The following is a 27,216-nucleotide window of genomic DNA, read 5'->3' on the forward strand; positions in this document are numbered from 1 at the left end:
GAGCCTCAGCTTCCACACACCCAGAAGTGCTGGAAATTTGCTTTTTTCCCCCAATTCTTCCCCTGTTTTCACCCGTACCCAGCCCTGCAGCACAATGAGAGGGAGAAGAGAGACCTCTCCCCTTCCCAAGCCTTTGGGAACAGCATTCATGTAGGCAAAGGCAGCTTTCCAAGAAGATTCCCCTGCAGCTTTGGAAAGGATGAGCTGGATTCAGGTCCAATGACAACCAGAGTCTTTATTCCAAGAGTCCCTTAGGATGTTTGCAGACATACAGACACACGTACATATTTACACTCTTACACACCTCACAGAGTTTGAACCAATAAATTAAAACAAAAAAAGGGCAGGGGTTTTTTTTTGTGGTTTTTTTTTGTTTGTTTTCCCTTCGTTGGGATTTTTTTATCTGTCACGTAAGAAACAACAACTCCCCAAGGCAAGGCTGGGGGAGCCAACTGGAGGATGGCAAACAGAAGCCAACAGGGACACAACCCTGGCCCAGAAGCTGCAGTGACAGGGAGTGTGCTGAGCTCACACTCTGGCTTCGATGCATTCCAGCTGGAGCATCTCATCCAGCCTGCAGCTCTCAGCTTGGGCACAGTGGCTCAGGTGGGCACTTGGGCTGTGGGCAGCCCTGGCCCTGGGGCTGTGTGGGCAGCCTGCTGCAGTCTGGCACAGGGGGGACTCGCACTCGTCCGAGGGGATGTCGGGCACTCCGTCCGACTGGCTGTCCGAGCTCTCCAGGTCGCTGCGGATGCTCTCGGGCTGGGCCAGGCTGATGTCCCAGCTCTGGCTGCCAATGCAGTCCTTCTGCTCACAGCTTTGGTGTTGGCACCTCTGCTCCTCCTCCTCTTCCTCCTCCTCCTCCTCCTCGTTCTCTGCCATCTGGGTGTGGACGTGCAGGGAATCCTCGGTGCTGCTGCCGCTGGTCAGCTGGTAGTGACTGGGTTTGGCTTCAATGTCCACCTGGATCTCCATGTTATTGCACTCCCTGCAGGAACAACCACCCTCGTGTTACTGGGTTCAACTGGGAGCATCCCAGTTGCTGCTCATCACCCCACAACTCACTGCTCTGCTCGAATCGTCCTAACCAAGCCAAGATCACCCCCAGGCAGAGCTGGCAAAGCTCCAGAGTCCCCTCAAACAGCCCCTGAGGGTGCAGGGCTGCACATCCCCTCCCCAGCCTCCACACCACACATGGAGGCGGCTCTCAAATTGCCCCCAGCCCTCCTCCCCTGCTAGGAGAAGGATCCCTGGTGCAAACACAGCCATCCCACCACCCACAGCAGAGTGTGCATTTCTCCAGGATTCCCTCCACCAATGTTCCTCTCAGCACTCCAGCTCCTCCTACCTGTCCTGGGGGTTGTAGGAGCTGATGATGGAACCAGCCATGGCTCGGGTGCTGGCGTTGTCACTGATGGCCCCCAAACTCACCGAGTCCTTGGGGAAAATCTCCTTCTGCACATCTGCCTGCACTTCCAGCCTGCAGGGAAGAAGAGGAGCCCTCAGAAATGTTTTAGATACCCCTCCCCCAAGCAGCACCAACCATCCCTGCTCCTCATGGGAAAGCAAGAATCCTGGTGAGCTGGCAGAGCTCAGCGTGACAGCAGTTTAACCCCAGTGCTTGCTCTCTTTTGGGCTCAGTTTTGGCTCCATTTAGGCAAATCCATTGAGTTTTCCATGACGAAGGTGAAGCAGTGTTTGCATCCATGACTCACAGGATTCCTGTGAAGAGCTGATTTCCATGGATCTCACACAGAGCCCTGATTACATCCTGGCTGCCACATCAACACGTGGCTCTAATTACCCAGTAAACTGACTCACAGGCAAGTTAGGAGGAAAACTGTGGTGTAACCTCCTGACTTGGAGAGCCATGATTCTGCTTGCAGAACAGGAAGCATCAAAGCCTCCAGGCTGGGATAACAGGGATTGAATGGCTTTAAGCAGGGCAGGCAGGAGCTCTGTGATGTTCCAAATTAAACTGAAGCATCAGCTCTGTGGTCTCAAGGAGCTCAGTAGGGATCTGTCCTCCTTGAAAGAACTAGACTGGCACTGAGTCCAGAAACAGAATCATGGAATGGTTTGGGTTGGAAAGGAGCTTAAAGATCATCCAGTTCCAATCTCCTGCCACAGGAAGGGACACTTTCCCCTAGACCAGGTTGCTCAGAGCCCCATTCAACCTGGTTTTGGAACATCTCCAAGGATGGGGAGGACCCCACAACCTCTCAGAGCAACCTGTGCCAGTGCCTCCCCACCCTGGGGTGGCTCTAAGTTCCAGCTCATCCCAGGTGATCTCCTAGAACTGGTTATTCCACAACAGACCAAGGCACAAAAACACCACGAACACAACTCCTACATCAAAGCAGCTTCACTCACACTCCTGAAAACCTCCCCAAAACCAAACCCACTGAACCCAGAGAGGCCTTGGGAAGCTGTGTGCTTTTCCCCCAGCCCAGTTACCTGCTGTACTTGCCCTTGCTCCCTGAGAGGACCCCCCCACTCAGGGTGCCCCCGGACAGGGCGGCGAAGCTGGCGGTCTCGCTGTAGTTGCCCTGGATGACACTGAGCCCATCTGTGGGGCTGCCACTGGTGCTCAGCACACTGGTCAGCCCCTCAATGCTGCTCTCCCCAATGCTGGGGTTCTTCAGGGCTCTCCAGGCATCAGCCACTGCAGGGAAGGAGAGCACAGGGGTTGGAGTTGGCAGTGGGAGCGCTCGGCTGTGATGTCTCATCAGGACCTCAAACCATTTCATTACAAGAGGCAACAACAAGAGCATTTTGCTTCACCCCCTTCCCATCATCAGTTATTACCTGTGATAGGTCCATCATCTTCATCAAACTCGATTTTCACCCCCTTTCCATTGGCTGTGCTGACCCCACAGCCACCACCCCGGCACAGGGAGATGGGCACGACCCCATAGACATAGGCCAGCATGATGGGGACCCCAATTCCTGGAGAGGAGGAACAGATGGGTTAAGAGGAGCTTAAAGATGTGTTGGGCAGACAGAAAAGATTTTTTAGGGACTCTCTCAGTCATGTTTTTGTTGCTTTTAAAGGTCCCAGTTCAGAATTTTGCAGACAGACAGTGGAGGAGCCCTTTGTGCTGAGTGGGGGAACCCCAAGAGCATTGAACCCCCAGGACATCAGCCAATGAAGGATGACAGGGGACAGCTCTGTGTGACAAGGGACTCCAGGATGGGCTGTGGCACAGCCAGCTGCTGCTCCAGACAAGCCCTGTGCTGGCTCTGGGCCAGCTCCAGCACATCAGGATGTGAGACAGAGCATTGAGCCCAAACCCACACAAACTGCAGATTGCCCTTTGGCCACCCCCATGGCACAGGGCTGGGCTACCTGCTTGTGTCAGTGGCTACTGGGGCAGCAGAGGGGACAGGGCTGAGCCCACTTACCAACACTGACAGCAGCAATGACTGGGGAGGCAATGACAGACAAGGTGACCCCACCAGTAATGGCCAAGTTCCTCTTGTGCTTGGAGGTTTTCTTCCCCTCGTACCTGCTGTGGATCTGATGAAAGGAAAAGCACCAGGTGAGCACAGCAGCCACATTAAAAAAGTGATTTTACAGCCTTGCCAGCTGCAGAAAATCATTTTGAACACAGATCTCCTAATAGAGCAAAAAGAAAAAGAAGCAACCACAAGCATAGGGCTGATGGGCTCAAAAGGGACCCTCTGGGTGCTCCTGGGTCAAGACAGAGGCACAAGAGAAATGCAAAATGCATTTGGGAGAACTTGAGCCTGAAGGGCCACCAGTGCTATCAGGCACCACCTTCCCCCTGGCCACACAAAGCCCAGCAGATAAGAGAAGCTTTAGAAAACTGAATTTGGGTTCTGTGACAAGATCCACCCTTCCTATCTGCTCTAAATTTCTGCTCAGCACAGAGAACACCCCAAACCCTTGTGCTGCCCACACTCACCTTCCTCCCAACATACACAGGGATGCCAATGACCATGGCAGGAATGGCAATGCCAGCAATGAGGGAAATGCCCACAGGAGCTCCAATCAACGTGCCCAGCTGCCAGAGAATCTTCTTTTTACGACTCCATGGCTTTTTTCCCCAGAATGTACAGCCAGAGGGGCTTCATGGGAGGGGAAAAAAAATGACATTAGCACTCCAGCAATTCCTATAAGCACTGAGAACGCCAAGTTCAACTTGCACATGAATAAAACCCAAAACTCAGGAAGCAGGTAGACAACACAGATACGTTTTCTATCTTTTTTTTTTTTCTCTCAAAGATGAATATCACACTATTGATATTTAATACTCCAAGACTCCACACTATTGACTATTTAATACTCCAAGAGCTCTCAAAAGTAATTATATCAGGAGCTTTGTTTGAATGCTGTGAAGTGGGAGCAGAGTTCACCTCTTTGGGTCAGAAACTATAAAATTTCCCTGGCTGATCACTGAAGGAGGAGGGTGAAAATCCAACAGGGGCAGTGAACTGGTGCAGGCAGCCTGAGGGAGGCTCACCTGAGGTAATGCAGATCTGAGATCTCCTTCATGCAGAGCCAGCAGAACTCACAGCCACACACTGCACACGTCATGTGGTTGCAGCTGCCATCGTTCATCTTGATGATGTAAGCGCTGCAGCGAGGGCACGGCTTGATGTCATCAGCTGAGGGGAGGAAAGCAGCACTTGGCAAGGGATCCCTGCTCTCCCTCTGAGCAAACAGCCAGGGGGGGATTGCAATCCTTCAGCAGGACACCTCTGCTGCTCACACAGTGGGGGGGTGGCTTTCATTTTATCTTGGAAAAGGTAATTTTGGTGTGGCGGATCCCCGGTAGCAGCAGGGGGTGGGGAAAAGAGCCACTGGTAAAAGCTTGGATGGGATGTGCTGCAGAATTCATGTTTAAACACAAGGAACAAGTCATACCTGCCCAGCACAATGAGGCATGGCTGAATTGCTCCATGGAGGTGATTCATGGGCCAAGAACAACACAACAGCTGGGAGAACAGGCACTGGAGAAACCCCAAACCTGGTTTTTAGGGGAGAGGGGCTGCAGCCACACAGCTGCAGAGGCTGCCCAGGCCCCAGCCTGCTGCTGGCAGAGCAGGATAAGGGGCTTTTATCCCTTCCTTAATTCAGCCATCATCTGACTGTGGTTATGCAATGGCTGTGCAGTGGTTCAGGGCTCTGCTGGCCCCTGCAAAGCTCAGCAAGATGAAATCCAGCTGTGAGCCCAGCTCACACCTTATTAATCACCAGGCTGGATCCAGCACAGCAGGGTGGGGAGAAACCACTGTCTCAAAAACCTCCCTTCCCGTGGCTAAGTGCCCTTCCTGGCAGGGATCTGTTTAACAGGATAGGAGAACTCTGCACTGGGTTTTTCTGCTGCCTGGGGCAGTTATCTATGCTGCCCATTTTTAGGGTTCTCTAAACTGGGGCATGCTGGACATCAACACACCACTAAGCCACTCCAGAACCACCCACGACAGCTTCACACAGAGTGAATTAATATTTAAACTCCTCACACAGAAGGAAAAACAGGGTATTTTGTTTGGGGCTTTAAAAAACAACCTCACTGCCCACTTCTAGAGTCAATATAGTTATTTTTAATGAACACAAACTCAGCAGACACACAGCAGCTCCTACCAGGCAGAGGAGGAGTTCTGTGGGTTGGCATTTTTTTGGTACATGCCATTAGCAAGACCTAAGAGTGCACAGAGCAGAGCTCCTCACACTCAGCTGGGCACGAATGCTGCTCTTCACAACAGCACCAGGCAACTGTGAAGCTACAACAGTAAAAAAAGTGACTGCTTGTTCAGGGTTTAGATCAGCAAAAAAGTGAGAACATCCAAGATCAAAAGAGCCACAAGCAGAGCTGGGGCGGATGAGGGGAGCTGCTGTGACACAAAACACATCATCACCCACTGATCTGCTTGGTGCTGCTGGAAGAGATCAGATGTGCTCTAACACACAGGAGGAGAGGAAATGACTCTGAGTTTCTCAGGGCTTTGAGGGGAGGAGGTTTGTAGAGGTGCCTCCTTCTCAGCACACACACACACACACAGAGAAAAAAATCAGGGTGTGACTCTTGGGGCTGTTCTGTGCAGGGCAGAGTTGGAGCCTAGTGGGTCTCTCCCAGTGTAGGAGACTGTTCAATGTGATGGTGGTCAGGATGGTTGTGACAAACAGAGAGATCTCTGTGAGCCAGGTCTTGAAACTTGTGGTTTATTGCACAGGGCTGGGTAAAAAGGGCCCTGCTGGGAGCTGCCAGCCACAGCTTGGAGCAGGGCAGAGAGAGAGTGGGGGTAGTGAGAGTTCTAAGAGGTAAGAGAGTGGTAAGAGAGGGAAGTAAGAAGTAAGAGAATGATTTTCCCATTTACAATACAATAGATCTTCTTCTTTGTTAAATATTCTAATTTCCACTGACTAATGTAATACAATATACAAATCGTACAGCATTTACACACAGCCTATAAGAACCATTACATTACCATAATGTGTCATACTTTAAACCCTAAAAACTACTCCTTGGACCCTTTCTGCCAAGCCAGCAGGGTCTTCTCTGACCTTTGGACCATTGTTCTATCAAGAGGGGATTACTTTTGGCCATCCTATTGTCTTCTAGTTATTTAGTAACTAAGCTTTGATATCTCAAAGACAGCTTCAATTTCAACTCTCAAAATCTTTTCCTGGGCCACCATATTTACAAATTTCTCCCAATTCATCCTTCCCAACATCCCAGCTGGGGATATTTGATGAGAAGTTCACCAAGCCATACCTGGGCCGGACTCCTGGCCGTAGCTGAGCCCCGAGGTGTGTTTGCTCCGTGCCCTCAGGCTCTGTGCCCTCTGCTGCCTGGCCATGTCACAGGTCTGGTTGGGGTGCCAGATCTGCTTGCAGTGGTAGCAGAACTCTGTGTGGCAGCCATCCCTCTCACAGGTGAGCTTGGGGCAGCTGGCACAGCCGTAGGCGATCACCGCGTACCTGGGGGAGATGAGAGGGGGTGAAACAGGCACTGAGGGAGGGTTTGGATCAGAGCTGTGCACACTGCTCAAGGCCTGGGCAAACTGCAGACAGGTTTTTCTCAGGTTTTGAGGGTTTTTTTTTTTCTCTCTCAGGCTCTGAGGATTTTTCCCAGCTCCAGCCTGAAAGCGTTCGTGTAAATAAAAAGGAATTAATAAACAGAGATTAGCACCTGGTGTTGATTGTGGGACAGTGTGTGATGTACATGACAGGGGATGTTTTCTCCTGTTGTCCCTGAACCATCCTATAAATACAGATTGGGTTTTCAGGAAAGTGCTTCTTTTGAAGTTGCTATTATTCTCCACTCTCTGCACAGAGCCACCAGCCCAGCTCCTCCATCTCATTCCTGATCACTGGGACAGCAGCCTCCACTCCAGACACATTCCTGTGCTCTGCAGGGCCTGAAATTAAGCACTGCTAATTGGGTTACTCAGGGCAGGGACCTTTCAAGCAGGCAGCTTGAGATGCTGAGCTGTTCTCTCCTCAGTAACTGCTGGCAGTTCTCACTGGCAATTCACTTGTCTGGCCAAGTGTGCCCAGCTAACTCCTTGCTGTTTCCTCCCAGGATGGGCTCTGGCTGCTCTTTCCAGGCACACACATCCCTCATTTCCTTAGGACAGATCTATGGGTGGATGCTGTGTGGTCCAGAGGAAAGCTGAGCTTGTCCTGGGCACTTCTATCAACTGAATGATTCTAAAAAAGTGGAATAACAGTTCCATATGTAGCTAAGTCAACAAGCGAGTTCCCAACGACCTCAACAGAGCTTCCTTTTCCAAAGAGTGGTGAAAAACAATGCCCTGCCTTTGGAACAAGCCAAAACTGGAGTATAATAATCAACAGTGCAAGACAGAGAGGCCAAGCTCAAGCAGCTCACTGTGACAGCAGTGTGACACTCCCAGAAGGAAGTGTCCTGTGTACACAGAAGCCCAAGCAGCAGCACCAAGCAGTGCTGCAGAAATCTGACTGACAGCCACTGAGGATGAGGCTGTTTCCATTGGCAGGGGCTGACATGAGCAATTCCACAAGTGCCTTCCCAGTCCTGCGACACCCATATGGCAAAAGGGTATTTTTGTTGCTCATCCTCAGTATTTTTGTTAGTGGTCAGAGAATAACTCCTGTTTGAGGTTTCATATTTAGAGCTGGTGTGGCTGGAGTTGTATTTGCCTCTTCTCCTCCGAGGCAGCAGCGTGAGAAGGGCTGAATGTGTCACACCACAATGATTCACATCCCGTGGGAGTTCTGAGCAACTTCATCCTGCCAGGCTACGCCAGCATTGCCAGAGAAACAACATCTGAGGGCAGCCAGGCACGACTGCAGCTCTACCTGTGCATCCACACACCTGCCCCTGAGCCCAGCAGGAGGAGAGATGGGAAAACACCATCCCTACAAGTGTCCCAGCCCCATAACTGGATGAATTTTAAGGTCCCTTCCAACCTAAACCACTCTGTTCCTATATGATAATTCTGTGATGCAGATGGCCCAGAAGTTTGGGAAGGATAAGGAATATCCCACTAAATTTCCTCACCCTGCCACTGCCTTCCAGCCTGCCCTTGGCAAAGCAGAAAGGAAAAGCTTCCTCTGCCCAGCTGTGTTGTGACACTGCTATTTCAAACCACACCAGCAGCCTGGGAGAGCTCAGTGTAATATATTAAGCAACCCCACACTCTAAATTAACTCCTCGCTCAAAATGTTGGGTTTTTTTTTTTTAAGCACTCAAGAAATTAAAATCATCAGCATTTATATTTTATTGCTGGAGCTGAAATGATAAATATCATGCACAAGCCCACAGCTGTGGGGAAAGAAGCTCCAGGACTGTCTAGTGGGGAAAGAAATAACACATCTCCACATCAAGGTCAATGAGAAAACTTGGTTTTGAAGTGAAATGCTGAGGAATAATCATGGCAGGACCTGGTTCTGCTCTTCCACTGACTTAAATGGCCATTTTCAGGCTCAAACCCAGCAGCTAAGAAGGGAAAATTTGAGTTCTCCTCCCTGAGTTTTCCCCATGAAGCAGTGTGAGTGTTTTCCTGAGCCCCCCAGGAATTGCACAGCTCCTCTTCCAGCCCCCCACGAGTTTCCTCTGTCCCTCCTCCTGCCCATTCACAGATCCCAGCCCACACAGCTCTGTTCTCTTTAAAGCTTCTGTTTTTCTCCCAAGCTTTTGGGAAGGCTGACAAACACTAGACAGCGATACCACCTGATTGTAGCAATTGGAAAAAAAAAAACAAAAACAAACCAACAAAACAACAAAAACCCGAAGCTGCAAACACAGAAAATGATTTGTTTTGCAATTGATGGCGCATCAATTGACCAGGGTTCCCATGGCAACACGCACCCGTGTTTGTGTTCTCCTCCTCCTCCTCCTCCTCCTCTCCTGGGCAGCACAGCCAGGCTCTTTCATTTAGGGAACACTGAGGGATGTGAGGAAGGCACAGGATGTTTTTAGGGTCCTGTCACAGCCTTGATGCCACTACCTTGGTGAGGGTGACACCCAGGGTGATGCCACCACCGTGGTGGGGTTGGGAATGATACAATTTTTAGCATTTTTGTTGTAACTTCACTCAGGGGTTTTGCTTGACTTTGCCCAGGTGGAGGGGAATTGAAGCTTCTCTTCAAAAGCTGGACATCAACAGATTGGGAGGAGCCAGGAAAAGCAGAGGAAATAAACAGACATTAACAAATATCATCCCTGGTGAGGCTGGAGATACCTGGTCTGGGAAATGATCAATAAGAAAATCAAAGAATGAGGGCTGAATGAGCATCAAAGGGACCAAATCATTGTGTAATTTAGGACCAATGAACATTAATTTATTTGTGGTTTTCATTATATAAATACATGAAAAGTCTGATGAAGAACCAGGTGGGATGGAAGGATTTTCACTGCACAAGCTGAGCACGTGTGGATAAAATTCTTTCTGTTGCACATCCTGGCCAGAATAAAGTAATGCCTTGATTCTCTGCCACTGAAATGATGTTGTTGGGAGTTTCAGTCCGGGTGCATCACTCTGCCATGCCCCCAGCATTACTCCAGCACTACTACAGCAGGGAAAGCCCGCTGTAAATAATTCATAGCCTGATTTTACATAAGCACAGCCACACAAGCTCTGCTGGGAAGAATGAATAGGGTGATTAATTCCTCTCCCTGCCGGAGGGCTGATTCCAACAGCCTTTGTTCCAGCGCTACAGACACACCAGCAGCGCTGGTCCACCAGAGCTGTCTCCAACATCTCCAACAGCCCCGGGGTTGCTTCTTGCTCTTTTGGGCAGCTGGGAGGAGGATGCCAGCAAGTCACCTGGCTCATCCTGCTCTCTGATTAACGAGGGAGGAGGTTTTAGCTGGGAGAAAGAGCCGTGTGTGCCAGCAGCCTGCCAGAACCCCCCCCAAGAGAAGGGACCAGGCTCGGCTGTCACAGAGACAACGCCCTCGCTCTGGAGCTGGCTCCTTCCAAGCAGCCAGCCCGGCTGACGTCGCTGTTTGCACACCTTATTCTGGGCACAGATAACATCACAACAGTCAAGGAGCTGAGATTCGGGGAGCAGGAACCGGATTTTCTCCAGCCGGTTAGCAGCAGAGGCATTCCCTCCGCGGCAGCACAGCCTGCCCTATCTCCCTGATCTTATCCCCAGCGCTGCTGAAATGTGGAGATCTTGCACTTGATTTGGCTTCAGAAGGGAGCAAAGGTGTTGTTTGCTGTTAACTTCACGCTCTGAAGGAACAAGCCCTTATACAGGATGCTCAAGAGGCCGTGAAATGGGTAACCTGAGCCAGGTTCAGTGATTTGCATAGGATGCCTATTACAAGGTTCTGATTAAATCTTCACAGTCCTCCCACCACCTTTTCCATTCCGACTACTAGGTCAGACTTTCCTTTCATGTTTTTGTTACCCAGAATTGCCATCCAAGCTGAGCTGTAGCTCAACTTCACAGCACTTCTCTTAAGTTCCCCGACAAAGCCCTTTTCCAGGCAGCTTTGGCTCATACCCAAAACAGAAACCTAACAGAATTCGTTTACAAGAAAAGGGAAGAGAAAATGAAAGCAACTGTTCATAACTACACAGTCATCAGGCTTGGCTGGGCTGACTTCTGGACAGACAGACGTTTCCTCACTTGGGCAACGGACAGTGAGTCAACATCACTCCTCTCTGCCATGTATTCACGTCCTCACTGGGAAAAAGTGACTGGTTATGGTTCCTTCTTCCCCACTACTGGAGGCTGCAGCCTTGTCCCCATGCACTGTCCCCAGGACTGGCAGTGAAACACACAGCTGGGAAAGTCCACACTTACCATTGGTGCAGAAAGAAAAAAAAAAAAAGGTTTCTGTTAAATTAGGGAAGCTAAAACCCTCTTCAAGTCACATCACTCCTACACAATTTGTCTGTGTTTTCACAACCCCCAAGGTCAAATCCTGGTGCTCTGGAGAGATAATAGGGATAGATGGAATTGTGGCACCCAAGGTCTATCAGCTATCCTGAACAGGCTGTAGATAAGCACAGAACCCCTGCAGCGAGGGCTCTTCATGGGACACAGCAGGACCAGAAGTGTAGCAGCAGCACCTACAGAGAGTGAGCCACCCCTCCTGTGCCACCCCACGTGGGGACGGGCAGGACAATGAGTGCCAGCGACATCCCAGCAGGGATGCGACCCTCGGGAGCTGCTGGGGACAGGCAGCAACCCACAGTGGGCTCCACTTCATCCAGCTATGCCAGCACATGGACAGGCAGAATCCCTGCAGGGTGGGGATCCACTTTCCCTAAGACAGGACAGAGAGATGGGGCAGCACCCTAAGGAGACAGCAGGTTTAGCTGTCCCAGGATGGAGGGGACAGAAGGTTCCCCACTCTCCAAGGTGTCTCAGGATGGAGAGACCAACAGATCCCTCGTTGCCTGAGCTGTCCCAGGATGGAGGGAACAGAATCCTACGGGTTCCTCACTCTCCAAGGTGTCTCAGGATGGAGGGGACAGCATCCTACGGGTTCCTCACTCCCCAAGGTGTCCCAGGATGGAGGGGACAGCATCCTACGGGTTCCTCACTCCCCAAGGTGTCCCAGGATGGAGGGGACAGCATCCTACGGGTTCCTGACTCCCCAAGGTGTCCCAGGATGGAGGGGACAGCATCCTACGGGTTCTTCACTCCCCAAGGTGTCTCAGGATGGAGGGGACAGCATCCTACGGGTTCCTGACTCCCCAAGGTGTCCCAGGATGGAGGGGACAGCATCCTACGGGTTCCTCACTCCCCAAGGTGTCTCGGGATGGAGGGACCAGCAGATCCCCCGCTGCCCGAGCTGTGCCGGGACGGAGTGCCAGCATCCCACCGCCACCCCGCGTCCCCCCAGCACTCACCCGCAGTCGGGGGCCGGACACCAGCGGCAGTCGGGGTCGGCGGCGAGGCAGCGGCGCAGCATGAACTCCTCGTACTTGGCGACGAGGTGCGGGGAGTCGCGGAGCAGGCGGCGGATGTCGGCGGGGTTGAGGCGCTCGCTGCACTCGGGGCAGCAGATGTTGACGCGGGACTCGGTGATCTCGATGCGCAGGTACTGCCGCAGGCAGGCCCCGCACGACCGGTGCGGGCACGACAGCAGCCGCGGCGCGTTCTCCGCCGGCTGCCGCACCAGGCACAGCGGGCATTCCAACTCCTCCTCGCCCTCCGGGACCACCGGAGCCTCCTCGGGGGGCGGCGGCGGCGGCGGCGGCGGGGCTGGCGGGGCGGCGGGGGGCGGCGGCGGGGCGGCCGGGGGTGGCTCGGCCTTGGCGCGGCGGCGGCCGCCCGCGGCTGAGGCGGCGGCGGCGGAGAAGACGCTCTGGAAGGAGAGGCGGCGGCGGCGGCCGGGCTTGGGGCACTTGGCGGCGGCCGAGTGGATGGATGAGGAGCGCGGCGACTCGGAGTCCCGCTCGGAGCCCATGGCGGTGTCAGCGGCGGCGGGGTCCGAGGCGGAGGCAGCGGATCAGTGCGGGGGCTCCGGGCGCCGCGTCCCGCCGGGCGCTGCCTCGGCCGCGCTGTAACGAAAGCGGCGCCGGGGCCGGGTGAGCGCGGCCCCGCCTCGTCCCGCCCCGCAGCGGGCGCGGCCGCCGCCGCCATTTCGGTTGTGGGCAACGCCCCCGGGCAGCCCCGGAGCCCGCGGTGCCCGCCCGTGCGGTTGTGCCTGTGCCGTGGCTGCCGTGTTTGTGAGTGGGTCTGAAGCGTCTCAGCGAGGTAGAGCTGAGGCTTCCATCTGCTTCTGGGCTCCCACCAGTGCCCCCCGCCCCTCATCTCCCGTGCTGCCGTCGGTGTCTCCATCTGCCATTGCTGCCCTTAGTGCCTCCATCTCCCCTTGGCACCATTGCTCCCCTCAGCGCCTCCATCTCCCCTCAGAGCCATTGTTCCCCTCAGCGCCATTGCTCCCCTCGGTGTCTCCATCTTCCATTAGTGTCTCCATCTACCCTTGGCGCCATTGTTCCCCTCAGCGCTATTGCTCCCCTCAGCGCCTCCATCTCCCCTCAATCCCTGCTCTCCTCAGCACCTTCATCTCCCCTCAGCCCGTGCTCCCCTCAGTGCCTGACTCTCCTCAGCATCCCGGTTCCATGAGCACCCTGGCTCTCCTCAGTGCCCCCATGTCCCCTAAACAGCCCTGTCTCACTTCAGCCCCTCATTTCCTTTCAGCGCTCAGTTCCCCTCAGCACCCTGATTCCCTCAATGTCCCATCTCCCTTTGGACAACACTCTGAGGCCCATGGTGCCATTCCTGGTGTTCTGTGTAGAGCCAGGAGTTGGACTCGATGATCCTGATGGTCCCTTCCCACTCAGCTTATTCTATGATTCTCCCTTCAGCTTTACATCTTCTCCTCAACACCCCTCCCTCAGCACTGCCATGGCCTGGAATAGGGGGAATCCTCTGGCTGAAATGTGCAGGAAAAAAAGGTTTCTGTCTTTAAAAAAAACCCTGGGGCAGTTTGATTTTTAACATCTCTAGTTGTAGAGGGGTGTCTATAACCTCAGGACCCCTTCTAAATCCATCCATCCCAGTGGAGCACCTTGTCCCTCACTGTGTGTCCCTTCTTGATAAAGTTTCTGAAGATCACATAAAGATTTACTCAGCTGGGAACTCCTCCCCGAGTGCCAGGTTTAGAGGCACTGAAACTACAACCCACATTCTCACTGCACTCATGCAGAAAGTTAAAAGCCTCCACTTCCTTCCAGGGTTCCCCCGTGCCCAGAGGGGTCTGCCAGCCTCATATCCCATCCAAAGGCAGATAAACTAACAGGAAAGATGCTGCTTCTTATTATGCAGGAGCAGTGAAGCAGAAAGATCTGCTGTGTCTACGAAGAGTCTCTTAAATCAGCACAGAAGGAGCTGCCTTGCCTTAGACTGTCAGCTCTGACTGGACAGACTGTGGTTATTCATGTGACAAGTGTGGCTCCATCACTGTCCCCAGCTATCAGCATTTCTGAAATCATCTCTCTCAGCAAAGCCTGTCTGCATGATTATTATTACCAGGATCCTTCCAAGAGCTGGGATGGCAACAGGGAACCAGGATTTCCGTGCTGGTGCTGCTGGATTGCTGTAGGCAAAGACCCCAGATCTGTGGGCACAGTGGGGATAATGATGACACTTCCCTGTCTGATGGGTGAGTGAAGGCACAGAAGGTGTAAATCACCTGCACAAATGAAGCTTCCTCCTCTCCTAAACGCCCTGCAGCAATCCTGCTTTTCCCTGTGCTCCTTCTCCATTAATTCTGTGCCTCCTTCACTGCTTATCCCAAGATGTCTGCTACACCCAAGTCCTTCCCCAGAGATTGCATTCCCCAGACATTTGTCAGCTCTTCACATTCCTGCCACAGCACACAGGGCTTTGGACCAGCTGGAAGTTTTGGACCACACTTGGGTTTGGCTTCAGAGTGGTAAATTCCTGCCTGGGATCAAAAACCCTGTTAATTAGCAAGTTAATTTGGCAAGGGCCAAACAGCTCTGCTCCAAGGGAAGCAGGGATGCTTTGAGGGTGTCTGTGGACATTTTTCCTGAGCAGTGAGTTGCTGAGCTGTGGTCCTTGGGCAGGCATGAAGATTTCCCTGACACTTGTGGTGTGGAGCTCCCAGAGAAAAAGGACCTTTTTCCTTGGGAAAGGAGGGCCAGATGTAGAAGGGAGAGTAAAACGAGATTATAATGAAATTAACTGCTCCTGTCTGAGACAAGCCAGGTATGAGGCACGTTCAAATGGCTGTCGCTGCCCATCTGTAGCAGAGACTGTCTTGCTTTTATGATTTCACTAGAAAAAAATCACACTCTTGACTGAAATAGAGAAACCTGAACAGGACTCGTGTGTGGGACGGATCTCCCAGACAGCGCTCTGCCAGCTCAGCCCTACGTCCTCTGCAGCACAGAACTCTAATTGTGGGAAGGTTTCAGCTCAAACGCTAATGTGAGACAGGCCTGAATTACCAGTAGTGCAGACAGAGAGACAAGAGAGCAAAACCATCTGGAGCTCCTGGGAGAGGATGGGTTGATGGGGCAGAAATGACTCTTCATTGCCTTATATGAGGAATCACAACATCAGCAAGGCTGGGTAAATCCCAGGGACTTCAGTGCCACTTCCCTGCTCCCAAGCTGTGCAGAGCTCTTGCCAGTGATTATATATTTGAGGGAACTCAGTGCTTTTATGGAGCTCTGAGACACAGATTTCCAAACCCTGCTGTGGTCCAGACATCCCAGCTACTTAAAAACAAGTTCTCTGTGGCTGAGGTGTTTCTCCATGGCGAATTTCCACAGCCCTTGCCAGGAGCAGAGGCTCCTGCTCAGCGTGTTCCTGACGAGCAGTTTGAACCGGGTAGTTTGTTTTGATTTAAAAAAAAAAAAAAAAAAAACCCAAAAAGTCAAACCAAAACAAACAGCCAGGAACTGGAAGGAGAGGGCAGGAAAGCAAGCTGCCAGGGAGGAAAGGAAAGAGGCTGATTGGAAAGGCACCGGATTGGGAGTGAGATCAGATCAGCCCCTCCCCGGAGCTGCGGGGAAGCTGCCACCAAACCTGACCGTTAAACTGGGGGATATTTGAAAAGATAAACCCAAAACAAACAAACAAAAAAGACACAGAAGGCGGGGGCGTGGGGGGGATTCAAACGCTGCAGCGAATCATTCCGCAAATCCCAGCTCCAATAGGCAAAATTTGCTTTTGCTTACGCTGGCAGAAAGCTGGAAGATTGCTGACTTCCGACCTCGCTGGATTTGGCACAGGCGACTTTTAAAGCTGCCTGAAAGCGCCGTATCCCCCAGGAAGGCTTCCAGGGAGAAAGCTTTGTCCAGACACCGCTTGGAGCCACCCCACTCTGCCCAGTGCCGTTCCCAGCCTGGATGGAGCCACTGGGGGAGGCTGAGCTGGGCTGGACCTGCTTTTGGGTGGTATTTTTTCTTTCCAGAGAAATACAACACCCACACCCCCAAAACCCCCCTGCAAACAGAGTGACAGCTCTGTCGCTGTCGAGGAGGAAGAGCCTCTGGTGATGTAATGAAAATTCCCCTTGGTAATTCAGAGAGTGAAAGCAGAGGCTGGGCTGCTGGGAAGGGATTGTGAAACTCAGACTGCATGGAGGAACTGGGGTGTGCCTGGCCGGGAGTGTCTGCGGTGGGACACTGGCAAGGAGGCACTTCGGTTTGCGTTTGCAGCCGATAAAATTGAAATTCCACCTCTTACCACATCCCTTTTGTTCACCTTTCCCCCTTCCTGGTTACACAAATATCACTGATATGGGAAATACCTGCCTGTTGCTCTCCTCCCTGGCCTGCAGGACACAGGGGGTGTTGAAACAGCTGCTTCAGGACACAAAAGATCCAATCTACCTTAAACCTCTGGAATGCAGACACTGAGGTGTGAGCCCCTCCTCAGCATTGACTCTTTTTTCTAGAAATCCGTGGGTCTCCTCAGGGTTTTTCCCATTTTCCCAGGCAGGGATGGGTGGTTATTCAAAGGGCACAGGCTGCATTGCCGAGCAGATGGAGTTCAGAGGAAACGCAGCTCGTGTTGCTGCTTGTTGATGAAAGGCAGGAAGGAGGGGAGCAGCTCTACACCAGGAATTCTTCCTTGTTTTTGCACAGGGACACTCAGGAATGACTCAGCTCTGGTTTTGCTGGGCAGGGTGAGACCTTTGGCCCTACGAAGGTGGGACAGCCAGGTCTGTAAAAAGGATCCAGGTGCTTCAGGATGCCAAAATGCAAACAGCAGTTTTAGGGGTCTCTCTGCTGAGGACCCACCCGGCTGAGATGTGCTGCACTCACAGCATCTGGAGGAAGATGAGAGGGACAGAGCACAGAGATCGTTTTAAACCTCTCAGAAGTGCAGTGCGAGGTCTCCCCTCAGCTCCCTGCCCTGGAGAGCTGTGCCAGGACCACGAGGGTTTCCCTCCTCCTCTTTTAGGAGTCCCAGCTCCAGAGCAGGGATGTCAGTCTTGGCTTGCCCGAGGCATTGAGCGAGGCTTAACCCCGAGAGCCCGGAGCTGCGCGGGGAGGGACGCTGAAATTTCGAGGGGAGCAGCTGCGATCGCAAGAACTGAAGCTCATCGGGGTCATTTTCTGCCAGGGCCTCGGGGAAGCACTGGGTCATAATGACATGCACTGTGATCGTTTGTCAGATGGAGATGTCATTAACAGCCGCTCATGTCTCTCCAGGGAAGACACCCGTGGCTGGGGAGGGCTCTCCCCAGTGTGCACATCTCTGCCTCTATCCTGTTAGTTCGTGTTCTGTTTGCCTCTCCTGGTCTCCTGAGATGTGTTCAGGGAAGGAAGGAGATGATTTTGCTTGACTCCTCTTTTTCTCTGCTGGGCTTAACAAGGATTGACTTTCTTTTAAATGAAGAGGAAGAGGCAGGAGACGGGGAGCCTTGGGATCAGAAATGCAAGGCTCTTCCAAGAGGATTTGTTCTGGTTTAGTCTGTGGTTACACCTCCTCTCCCCTCCATCTCCCCATCCCACTCTGCTCCCTCCTAACACCCACACACACGGCAATCTTCCACCCCCTGCTGTGACTTTCTGGGGAAGAGGCTGTCATGTGAAATCCTGGGAGAGAGTTACCACATGGAGCTCTCTGAAAGCACCAGAAGAGGCCGGCAGCCGGCGGAACGCTGCGCTCCCCCTCCCCGAAATCCTGAGCGCTCCTCTCACCGATGGGAGGTGGGGCGGGGGAATCATCTTGGAAGCTTGGGAGCCGCCTACACACATGGCAAGTCTTGTCAGCAGCTGATAAAAGAGGTGGGAGGTGGGGAGATTTCGAGGGGGAAGAATGTGGAGGCTCTTGTGCCCACACAGATCCCCCATCCTGTCTCCTGCAGGGCTCCCAAAGTCAGGATGGCCACGGGTTTGGTCCCGTTGGTGACACAGGTGCCAGTGAGGAGAGACCCCAAAAAGGGACCGGGATGTGCTTCAGCAGTGACGCAAAGGTAGGGATCATTAAGCAATTACTTATAATAGTAATCTGACATGCTTTTCCCCTCTACAAAAAGCAGCATTTCCTTTTGTAATAAAAGCACAGGCTGTTCTGTGTTCTTTATTCACCTCCACGCTCACTGAACGGCTTTGGGGATAGAAGTGACAATGATCCTCACTCTCAAGTCACTCTCACCAGTGACCTGCTACCCTCAATGATGGGAGATTTAGAACTGAGAAGGTTTAGCACTGTAGGGTGCTGCCAGCAGGACAGGGCTGGCCAGATCCCTACAGCACGAGGAAGGAGGAGACTCCCTGCTCACCTGAGTCATTAAATAGACAATTAAGTGTTTGGTGTTGGCATAAACACAGGCAAATTAGTCACTGGAGAAAACCTCAGTGCATGTGATGGCTGGCTGGTTTGAAGGTGGTGGTGACAAACATCTGTGACAGCAGAAGGCCAAGAGGCACAGAGATGGCATGGCATGGCATGGCATGGCATGGCATGGCATGGCATGGCATGGCATGGCATGGCATGGCATGGCATGGCATGGCATGGCATGGCATGGCATGGCATGGCATGGCATGGCATGGCATGGCATTCTTCTGGCTCTGGTGCACCTCCCTGATGCCAGCTGGTTTTGGGGATGCTCAGCATCTTGCAGGACATGAGCAAACCTGGCCACAGCAGAGGCAGCAAGATCAAGGTGAAATCTTCAGGAGGAGTACTCATGGAAAGCTAAGGAAGAGTTTGTCCTGCCCTTCAGAGAGCAGATGCACAAGGCAGAGCTCTGGCATGAACTTGAATTTCTGCAAGGAGAACAGAGTGAGGCACTGGCCTGGTTTCCAGGAAAGGAGAACAGTGTGTCACAGAGAAGGCATTGAAAAGTCCTGAGGCTTCTGCCTCAGCTTTTGCTCTTACTCCTGCAGACACGTGGGTGCTTGGGAGTTCAAAAGGCTGAACTGGAGGCTGTCCTGCAGCTGGCTGAGGACAGGAAGCTGTGGGCTCCTCCTGCAGAGTGCTGGAACAGAGACCACAGAGGGAGGGAGTCCCTGTCTCAGCTGGAGATCCCTGCTCAGCTCAGCATCAATCCCTGCAGTGCCGACCTTCGAGTGGGACTGTGGAACCCTTGGAAGGAAGGCTTGGTACAAGGCACTACCTCCAGTGCCCAGAGCCCCCAAAAGACACTGGCAGCTCTTCAGCAACATCTCCAAACCCCACAGGATCTCTGACATCCTCTCCAGCTGGTGCATCTCACAGCACAGGTAGGGCTGGGCACACCACACGTTTCCTCCAGCCGACCCACCCATTTCCTATTTTCTGCAGACATGACAACTAGTGAGTTAATCCTGCAGGCCATAAACTAAGCTGTATTAGCAGACACCATCTGTCCTTTTTCATTTGCTGATGCACGACCTATTTTGCTGTGTAGTGGAGCAGGCTCTGCAGTTTCGGGGCTTGCATGTTGCAGTGTCCCTGTTGCCAGGGCATAATCCACTGCTCACAGGGACTAGTGGGAGAAAGCTCCAGTGAGCTGAGCACCACTGGGGCCTGCTGCCATGGGCAGGTGGTGGATGGAGCCTGTCCCTGTTGCTGCTTGACCTCCAAGGAGGTTTGGACTTCAATCCCACGAAGCACCTGGGAAGGGAAAGGTCTCAGCAGAACTTCTGAGAGCACAGCTGCTCTCAGCAGGGTCTTCTGAAGCCCCTTCAGCAATGGCCACATCAACATTCCCTCACTTGTCAGGAGGACTGAATTCTAATCCCCAAGTGGGGTTTATGGGAACAGGCTCAGCACTCCAGCCATGCTGCTCTGGCCTGGGGTAATTCCTGTGCTTACAGAGCTGAGTAATGGCCATCACACCAGCATAGGGAAAGACAGGAAGAGAACTCTTCCTTTATCCCTCTGGCCATGTCTTGGAGCAGTGTGGTGACCCTTGTCTGGGTACAGAAGTGCAGACATTGTGAAAGGTCATAAAACTATCAGGATTTTCCAATCCAGTTACTATTTGACTTTACCAGCTCTTGAGGCAATTCCAAAGGTTAGTGCCTTGTTGCAAGAAGCCTCCTGAATTTACCAACTTTTAATTTAACTCAGTGCTGGTGGCAGGAATTTTCCCTGAGTTCTGAAACAAAAAGCCAGGAAATTCTGTGGCTGTGTGCTGCTGAGTGCAGGGCTGGGTGCTACCACACTTATCTGTTCCTCAGAACCAGGATTATTGCTGCTTATTGACCTCTGAGCTTCCAAAACCAGTCAGAGAATTTTCAGCTTCCTGCCTCACTGCACAGAAGCGGAAGAGAGAGTGGAAGGAATTATTCAGACTGACCTTGGCCTTAGCCAGACCACTTCTTTCTGACTTAGCTCAGTTGCATTATTTGGGTTTTCCAAAGAACTCCCACGTTCCTGGCTAGGATGTGGCCCAAATCCACCCCCTTCTGTGCCATCAGTGCCCTCTGGGTATCCAGCACTGCCAGAAAGCTGACCTGGAGTCATTCCCTTCCCTGCTAGTCCTGCTCTTTTCTGGTTTTAGCTCTCAAACCCTGAATCTGTGGTAACTCCTGCACAGTCTTGCTGCCTGCAGAGGTATTTGACCCCTCTGCTGAGCTCAGTACCCTCAGCAAACCCTGCTGGCTCCTTCCTGCTTTCCCTAAGCTTTGCCCAGTGTTCCTTTGTGCTATGGACATTCTGCATCAAATGTGACAATAAATCACAACTTTCCACAACATGCCCTGGTGTTCCTGCAAGCTGTGCCCCCCATCCTGCACTGGGAAAAGGAGAGCTGGTGTCAGAATCCCTGTGCTAGGAGCAGACTGACACTTTGGGGTGTAAATCCCTGCCAGACGAGACTGATCCCAAATTTTCTTCTTTCTCCCTTTGAGCTTTGGGAGGAGAACTGGCTCAAGAATTATATTGATCTCAGTCCAGGAACAAATATTCCCCTTCCACAGCCCACAGGCTCTCTCTCCTGTGTGTCATGTGAGGAAGAGGAGCAGGGAAGGGCAGTGCTTTGCCAAGACTAGAATGTACCCAAAGCTGTGACTGCTGTCAGGAGATGGGAAGAGGAAGAAAGAGCTCGTGTGGTCAGCCCTGGAAAGGGCAGTTCCTGCTGAGAACTGCCTGGGGAACATTCCCATTTTCATAACCAGCAACAGCTGTGAAAAGGGGAAAGAACAGTGATTCTGGACCCTGCCAGCAGCACCTCTTGCCTGCAGCCAGGCTGGGAGAGCAGAGAGCTCCCAGCACAGCCCTCTGGCCCCGCAGCAAGGAAAACGTGTGTCATTTTCCAGAGGGCTGAGCCAGCATTAACCAGGTGGGGAATGTATGAGCCTCTCACTCTGAGCATGTGCTTGCTCAGGGTTCCCTTGTCTCAGCTGAGATCTTTCCCCAGTCTGACCCCTGGCTGCCAGGCCCCTGCCCCCAGCTCAGTCCAGGGCTGTTCCCCCTCTGCTCTGTTCTCTGCAGCAAAGGGAGGGGGGAGCTGTAGTTTGTCCTTCATTCCTGGGCTGTTCTGCTTGGGTTTTGCTCTGACCCACGCCTTCCTTCCCCCAATCTGATGCCATGACCACAAGCCCATTTGCTCTAACTTCAAGCACAACCCACCTTTACCACAATCAGGAAATTCCTCTTCTCCCTTCCTCCCTCCTCTCTGTCAGCCCTTGACCACCATGAGAAACACTGAAGCCCTCTTTGGGGCTTGTCAAGTGTGGGCTGTCTTTAACCAGTGTTTGAGCAAACTGCCCCCTGTGCTGCCTCAGGCTGGGCTGTGCACAGCAGAAAATGGAGTGGGAGGTTTTTGGGGCAATCAGTGTGCACTGAGACCTCAAATGCTTCTCTGAAATCAAGCCCTGCTGTTGCCCCAGAGCATCTTTCTAACAGGGAGGCAGCAGCCTCTCATCTGCCCAGCCCTGCCATCTCTGATCTGGGCTGCCATCCCTTTTCCCCTGAGCACCAGGAAAAGTCCAGTGCCTGACACTGAAACAGCAGTAGCTGCCAAGAGCCTCTCAGCTGCCCCTGAGTTACAGGATCCCTCCCTGCAGTCTCTCAGGAGGAGCTGTCAGCAAAAACAGCCCTATTTAACCAAAGCAGAGACAGGCTGGCTTTACATGGCCTCCCTCTGCCTTTCCCTGCTCCCTGGAATCAGGCATTCTTTGGGAAAAGCCTCCCAGGGCAGCACTGACTGCTGTGCTTCCCCCTGGATGTGCAGCTCAGCAGCGTGCAGGGGTTCACGTAGCCCTGGGTCCTGCTCCAGCTATTCCCTCCCCTCTTGCATGGATCTCCTGCAGGATTCACAGCCCAGCACCCAGGGGTGCTCCCTATCCCCAGAACATCCCCTATCCCCCTCAGCAAGGGATGAAATGGCAGCTGGAAAATCTGGCAGTGGCTGTGGAGCAGAGCCCTGTCCCCGGGCTGAGGACCAAGAATTCCTCTTTCCCATCCACCACGCCAAGGCTCTGAGCCCTGCCAAACCCCAGGGTTTGTTCCTGCCTTTGGCAAGCAAGGGATGGCAACAAAAGCATGTGCAAGGCAGAAGGAGTTCAGTGAAGGAGGGAAGTGGGTTTCTCTTGGGTCTCTGTGACCTTTTCTGGTTTGGAAAGAACAGAGATGTGCAGAGATGCTCACAATGCACAGCAAGGCTGTTTCCACTGCCCCAGCAGCAGCACAAACCTCGTGGCCTCCTTCAGTCACAGGAAATTGGAGCCCAGAGCCACAGCCCAGCCTTTGGCTGCTGGGGTGGGACCAGAAATCCAGGGAGTTGGTGCCTTTGCCTGTTTGCAAAGGAAAATTTATGTGCAGCCATGGAACCTCACTATGGGTGCCTTGCCTTCCAGCCCTGGTTCTCTGGGATACAGCTCCTGCTGTGGGATGGGAACAATTTTTCTTCAGCTGGCAGCAGCTGAGCCAAGTTGTCTTGGAGTCCATGGACTGGGAATTATGTCAGCAATGCCCTTGGCCACGAGGATCCCATTGACTCTCACCTCTCTCCTTAGAGAAGCAAGCACAGAGAAGGAGCTGTTGGGGCAGGGCCAAGAGAAAGGCTGAGACCAGAGTCCAGCAGTTTCTCTGTGTGCTTCCAGCCTTTACAGCTTTACCTCAAAGAGAAAAAGTGCTGCTGGCAGGAGGAAAGAAGAGGTAAATTTACCTGTGCAGGTAAATCAGGAATGTGCCTTGATCCTTCAAGAGCTGAGAGTCAAGAGTGGGTTTATAGCAAAGACAGAAAAGCTGATTTGGCCAATGGGATAATATTTCTGTTGGGAACCAGAGAACTATTGATTACTCAAGTAACCTCAACTATTTAACAAACAGCTATCTCAGCAGCAAGAAATTTCAGCCTGGCTTTAGGGCAAGGATTGAGGGGTCTCCAGGGTGGCCAGGCAATAGTGGGGATGTGTATTCCCACTCTCCTTGAGTCTCCTTGCTGCACTGCTGCCTGCTCCCAGTGGCACCAGATAAGGAGTGAAAAACAAACACAAGGTTTGCCTGTGAGTGCCCCTAACAAAGGAAAGGGAGAATGTTCACTGCAGTGGAGTCATGGCCAAGATAGGCTGTGAAATGGGAAGGATTCAAATGTCTCCCAGGACCTGGCTCAGCTCCCAGGGCCTTCTCTGGACACTGGCACAAAAGCAGCTCCTCCTGATGCTCTGGGTCTCTGCAGGGGCTCACAGACCCATAGCACTTCTCCCAGGAGGGAGCAGAGCTCCCAGTTGTTGTATTTCTGTGTTATTGTGTTATCAGTGACAGCCTGAGGTGGGGACTGAACAAACAGGTAACAGAGCATGGCTGTGGGGACAGGGTCACACCAAGGCACAGGGAGCATGGCAGAGCCTCAGCTGCTGCAGCTGATGTGCAGATGCCAGGCTTTGTAATATTCACATGATCATCCCTTTTGCAGTGTAGGCAAGTATGGGGGAAAGCAAGGAGAGCCAGCTGAGCCACGGAGAAGGTCAAGGACTAGGAGGGGGTGGCTTGGCCTTTGTGTTTGTGAGAGGTCCTGGTGCCATTCCTGCACTGAATTTTGAATAACCTTGAAAAAAAAAAAAAAAATCAAGCTGGAACATGACTTTGAAGCAGTCCCACTGCTAGTCATGCAGAACCACATTCTCAGGGATGAAACTGCAGAGCAGCAGCATTAACTCCTCCCTGCACCCTTCCCAAACTGGCCCTGGGAGCCCAGCTCAGGCTGTGCCCAGAGAGATCCCACTGGGAGCACTGGGGCCCATCCTGAGCTGGCTCCCTCCCAGCACAGCTGCCCTGGGCAGAGCTGGGGGCTGGCACAGAGCAGCTGATGGGCTCTCCCCTCCCTGCCAGCCCGTGCCAGAGGTTTGGAATGCAGCTGGCCCTGCAGCCACCTGGGTGACAGCACTGCCTGTCACCCTCCAAGCACGGGGCTGCCACCCTTTGCTGCAGAGAAGCCCCACAGAGCAGCACAAGCTGTTGCTGTTGGCAGTTTCCATCCCATAAGCTGCAGTATGGCCACCTGGGCCACTCCCAAATGGTCCCAGTAGACTCAGCAGCTGTGCCTTGGTGGGGAAGGATTGTGCATCACACAGCAATCGCTTCCTTAATTAAAGCAGATTTGTGCTTCTTGCAATTATGCTCTCAAGCACTCCTGGCTGTATTTCTCCATGGGGTCATGGCTCCCAGCCCCTTAAATGCCTCGGGAAATGTGTTGGTTCAACAGAATGGTGGTGACAGGAGCATTGGCTTCTCCCCGTTCTTGGGTTTCAAGAAAGGTTTCTACTTTGTGCCTCTTCCATCTCTCACCCTATACTGGTTTCAGACACCCACAGGGGTCACCAACACTGGGCTTTTGACCTCAAATGTATTTTCCTCAGTCAGGTACACACTGAGAATCCTGACAGGCCAGAATCAGGTCAGCACAGGTGAGTGGGGTGCTCACAAACTCATTTTCTGGTTTGCTAAGGCTGCGTAGCCTGAGTGTAGGTGTAGAGTCCCTACACCCTGCTGCTGTGGGATCAGAGCCCACAAGCAGCAAGGAACAAACCCAGCTCTTGGATTAAGAAAAAAGATGAAATTCTCCCCAGGACCACAGGCCAGCACAGCACACAGGTAGTGCTGGGCTGCTGTGACCATCACCCTTGCTCCCTCTGCTAACAAAACAGATCCCGTTATGCAACCCTTGTGCTAAAAGGCAACACGACATCCAGAGAGGCTTCAAGGACTTGCTTATTTTGCCTTCCAGGTCTGCAGATCCTCAGGATCCACATGCAGAGAGCTCCTGGCAGTACCCCTGCACCTGGCTGCCCTCCCCAGAACTATTGGTGCTGCTCAGGCAGGGAAAGTGCAGTTTAGGATTCCCACCACAAACGCGCTGCTGGGCTCGGTCCCAGTGCACCAGCCCTGCTCACAGCCCCCTCTAAGATAGAAGCAGCTCAGGGGATGGAGTCCCAAACTTCTGATTCATTTCATGAATGATCCGTGCTCTAATCCCTTGGGAGAGCTCTGCTCCCCTTCTCCAGCCAGGGCTGCTCTCCAGTCCCTTTATCCCTTTCTGGAAGTGCAGCTACTCCTGGCTCTTCCCAGTACAGCCCCAGTGACACACACACACACACACACACTGCTGTCCTGGGGAGAAGCATCTGCACCAGTTTCTACACCAGCCAGCTGGGCTCTGACCTACTCTCACTGTCCCACGGCCAATTCCTGCTGTGCCAGGCTGTTCAGGCATTGTATAATATTCCCAGGAGCCATCCCCCAGCACCGCATCACCCCAGAGATGCCGAGGCAGGCGCTGCTCCCACGGCAGCTCGTGGAGCCCCCCTTGCCCCGCTGCCCCCTTACCTGTCCCCGGAGCCCAGTGCCGGTGTCGCGCTGTCCCCTCCGCAGTGTCCCCGCTCTCCCTTTCCCACTCCCCTTCCCTCTGCGCCACCTCCCCGCGTGATGTCAGCGCAGCCCGGCCCCCGCAGCCTCCCCAGCGCACCCTCCACGCCACGCAGCGCCCAGCGCTCCCCGCTGCTGCTGCTGCTGCTGCTGCTGCCGCTGCTGCTGCTGCTGCTGCTGCTGCTGCTGCTGCTGGCGCTGCTGCTGCCGCTGCTGCTGCTGCTGCCGCTGCTGCTGCCGCTGCTGCTGCTGCTGCTGCTGCTGCTGCTGCCGCTGCTGCTGCTGCTGCTGCTTCCCTGCCCGGCGTTGCCACAGCGACAGCAGGGGAATCCCATCCTCTGCTCCTCCGCCTCCCAGGGCATCGCTCGGTATCACCCGCTGCAGCTCTTCCCAAAGAGGAGGACAGGGGACAGCAGCAGGGATGGCCCTGTGGCACAGGCAGCCAGGCTCAGAGCAAACAGCCTCTCACCTCACCCGTGTCCCTTGAGCTCTTCCCACCTTCCCACTCCCTCCATTCCTCTCTCCCTGGCAGTTCTTTGTTCCTCAGCCCCACGTGCTGGTTCCTTCGGGGCTGTGCACAGGAGCACCGTGATGGCACAAACTCCCCACAGACATCTCTGCAGCGCCTTCTCCTCGCCCCCACAGCAAGGTCAGAGATCAGCTTATTGATCAGAAACTTTAGACCAGCTCCAAACCAGACCATCAGGAGTCGGTGGGTTCATTACCACTAACCACAAATCCACAGTGGAAGGTTTTTCCTGCAGTCCCTGTCGCCAGGGCTTTCATTGGGAAGGGAGAAGGGCAGATACATTTTTAGGACTGCAGCACATTTTTAATGGAAAGAGATGGCCCAGGGCTTTCATCCCTCCCCCCATTCAAGATGCTGTTTCTTTTCAGCAGAAATATTGCTGCATTAGAGAACAGGTCACTTCCTCTATCAGTGAGAATTCAGTGTCCTATTTGATGCTGGTCCTTGTGCTATAAATAGGAAATTTTCCCTTTTATAG

General features: G+C 53.1%; 1 protein-coding gene across 1 annotated transcript; it reads right to left on the minus strand.

Annotated features, from left to right (window-relative positions):
- Positions 1 to 209: 209 nt before the first annotated feature.
- Positions 210 to 26,230, minus strand: RNF19B (ring finger protein 19B). Its single transcript, XM_079325505.1, has 10 exons — positions 26,171 to 26,230; positions 12,328 to 12,981; positions 6,744 to 6,949; positions 4,488 to 4,632; positions 3,930 to 4,092; positions 3,406 to 3,520; positions 2,809 to 2,949; positions 2,458 to 2,665; positions 1,349 to 1,480; positions 210 to 988 (listed from the first exon to the last, which is right to left on the minus strand). Exons 2-10 carry the CDS (start codon positions 12,885 to 12,887, stop codon positions 529 to 531), a joined length of 2,130 nt encoding a protein of 709 aa, XP_079181631.1. The 5' UTR covers positions 12,888 to 12,981; positions 26,171 to 26,230; the 3' UTR covers positions 210 to 528.
- Between the last annotated feature and the right edge of the window lie 986 nt (positions 26,231 to 27,216).

The sequence above is a fragment of the Erithacus rubecula genome (genome assembly GCF_903797595.1).
Source record: "Erithacus rubecula genome assembly, chromosome: 23".
In the NCBI taxonomy this organism is placed as follows: domain Eukaryota; kingdom Metazoa; phylum Chordata; class Aves; order Passeriformes; family Muscicapidae; genus Erithacus; species Erithacus rubecula.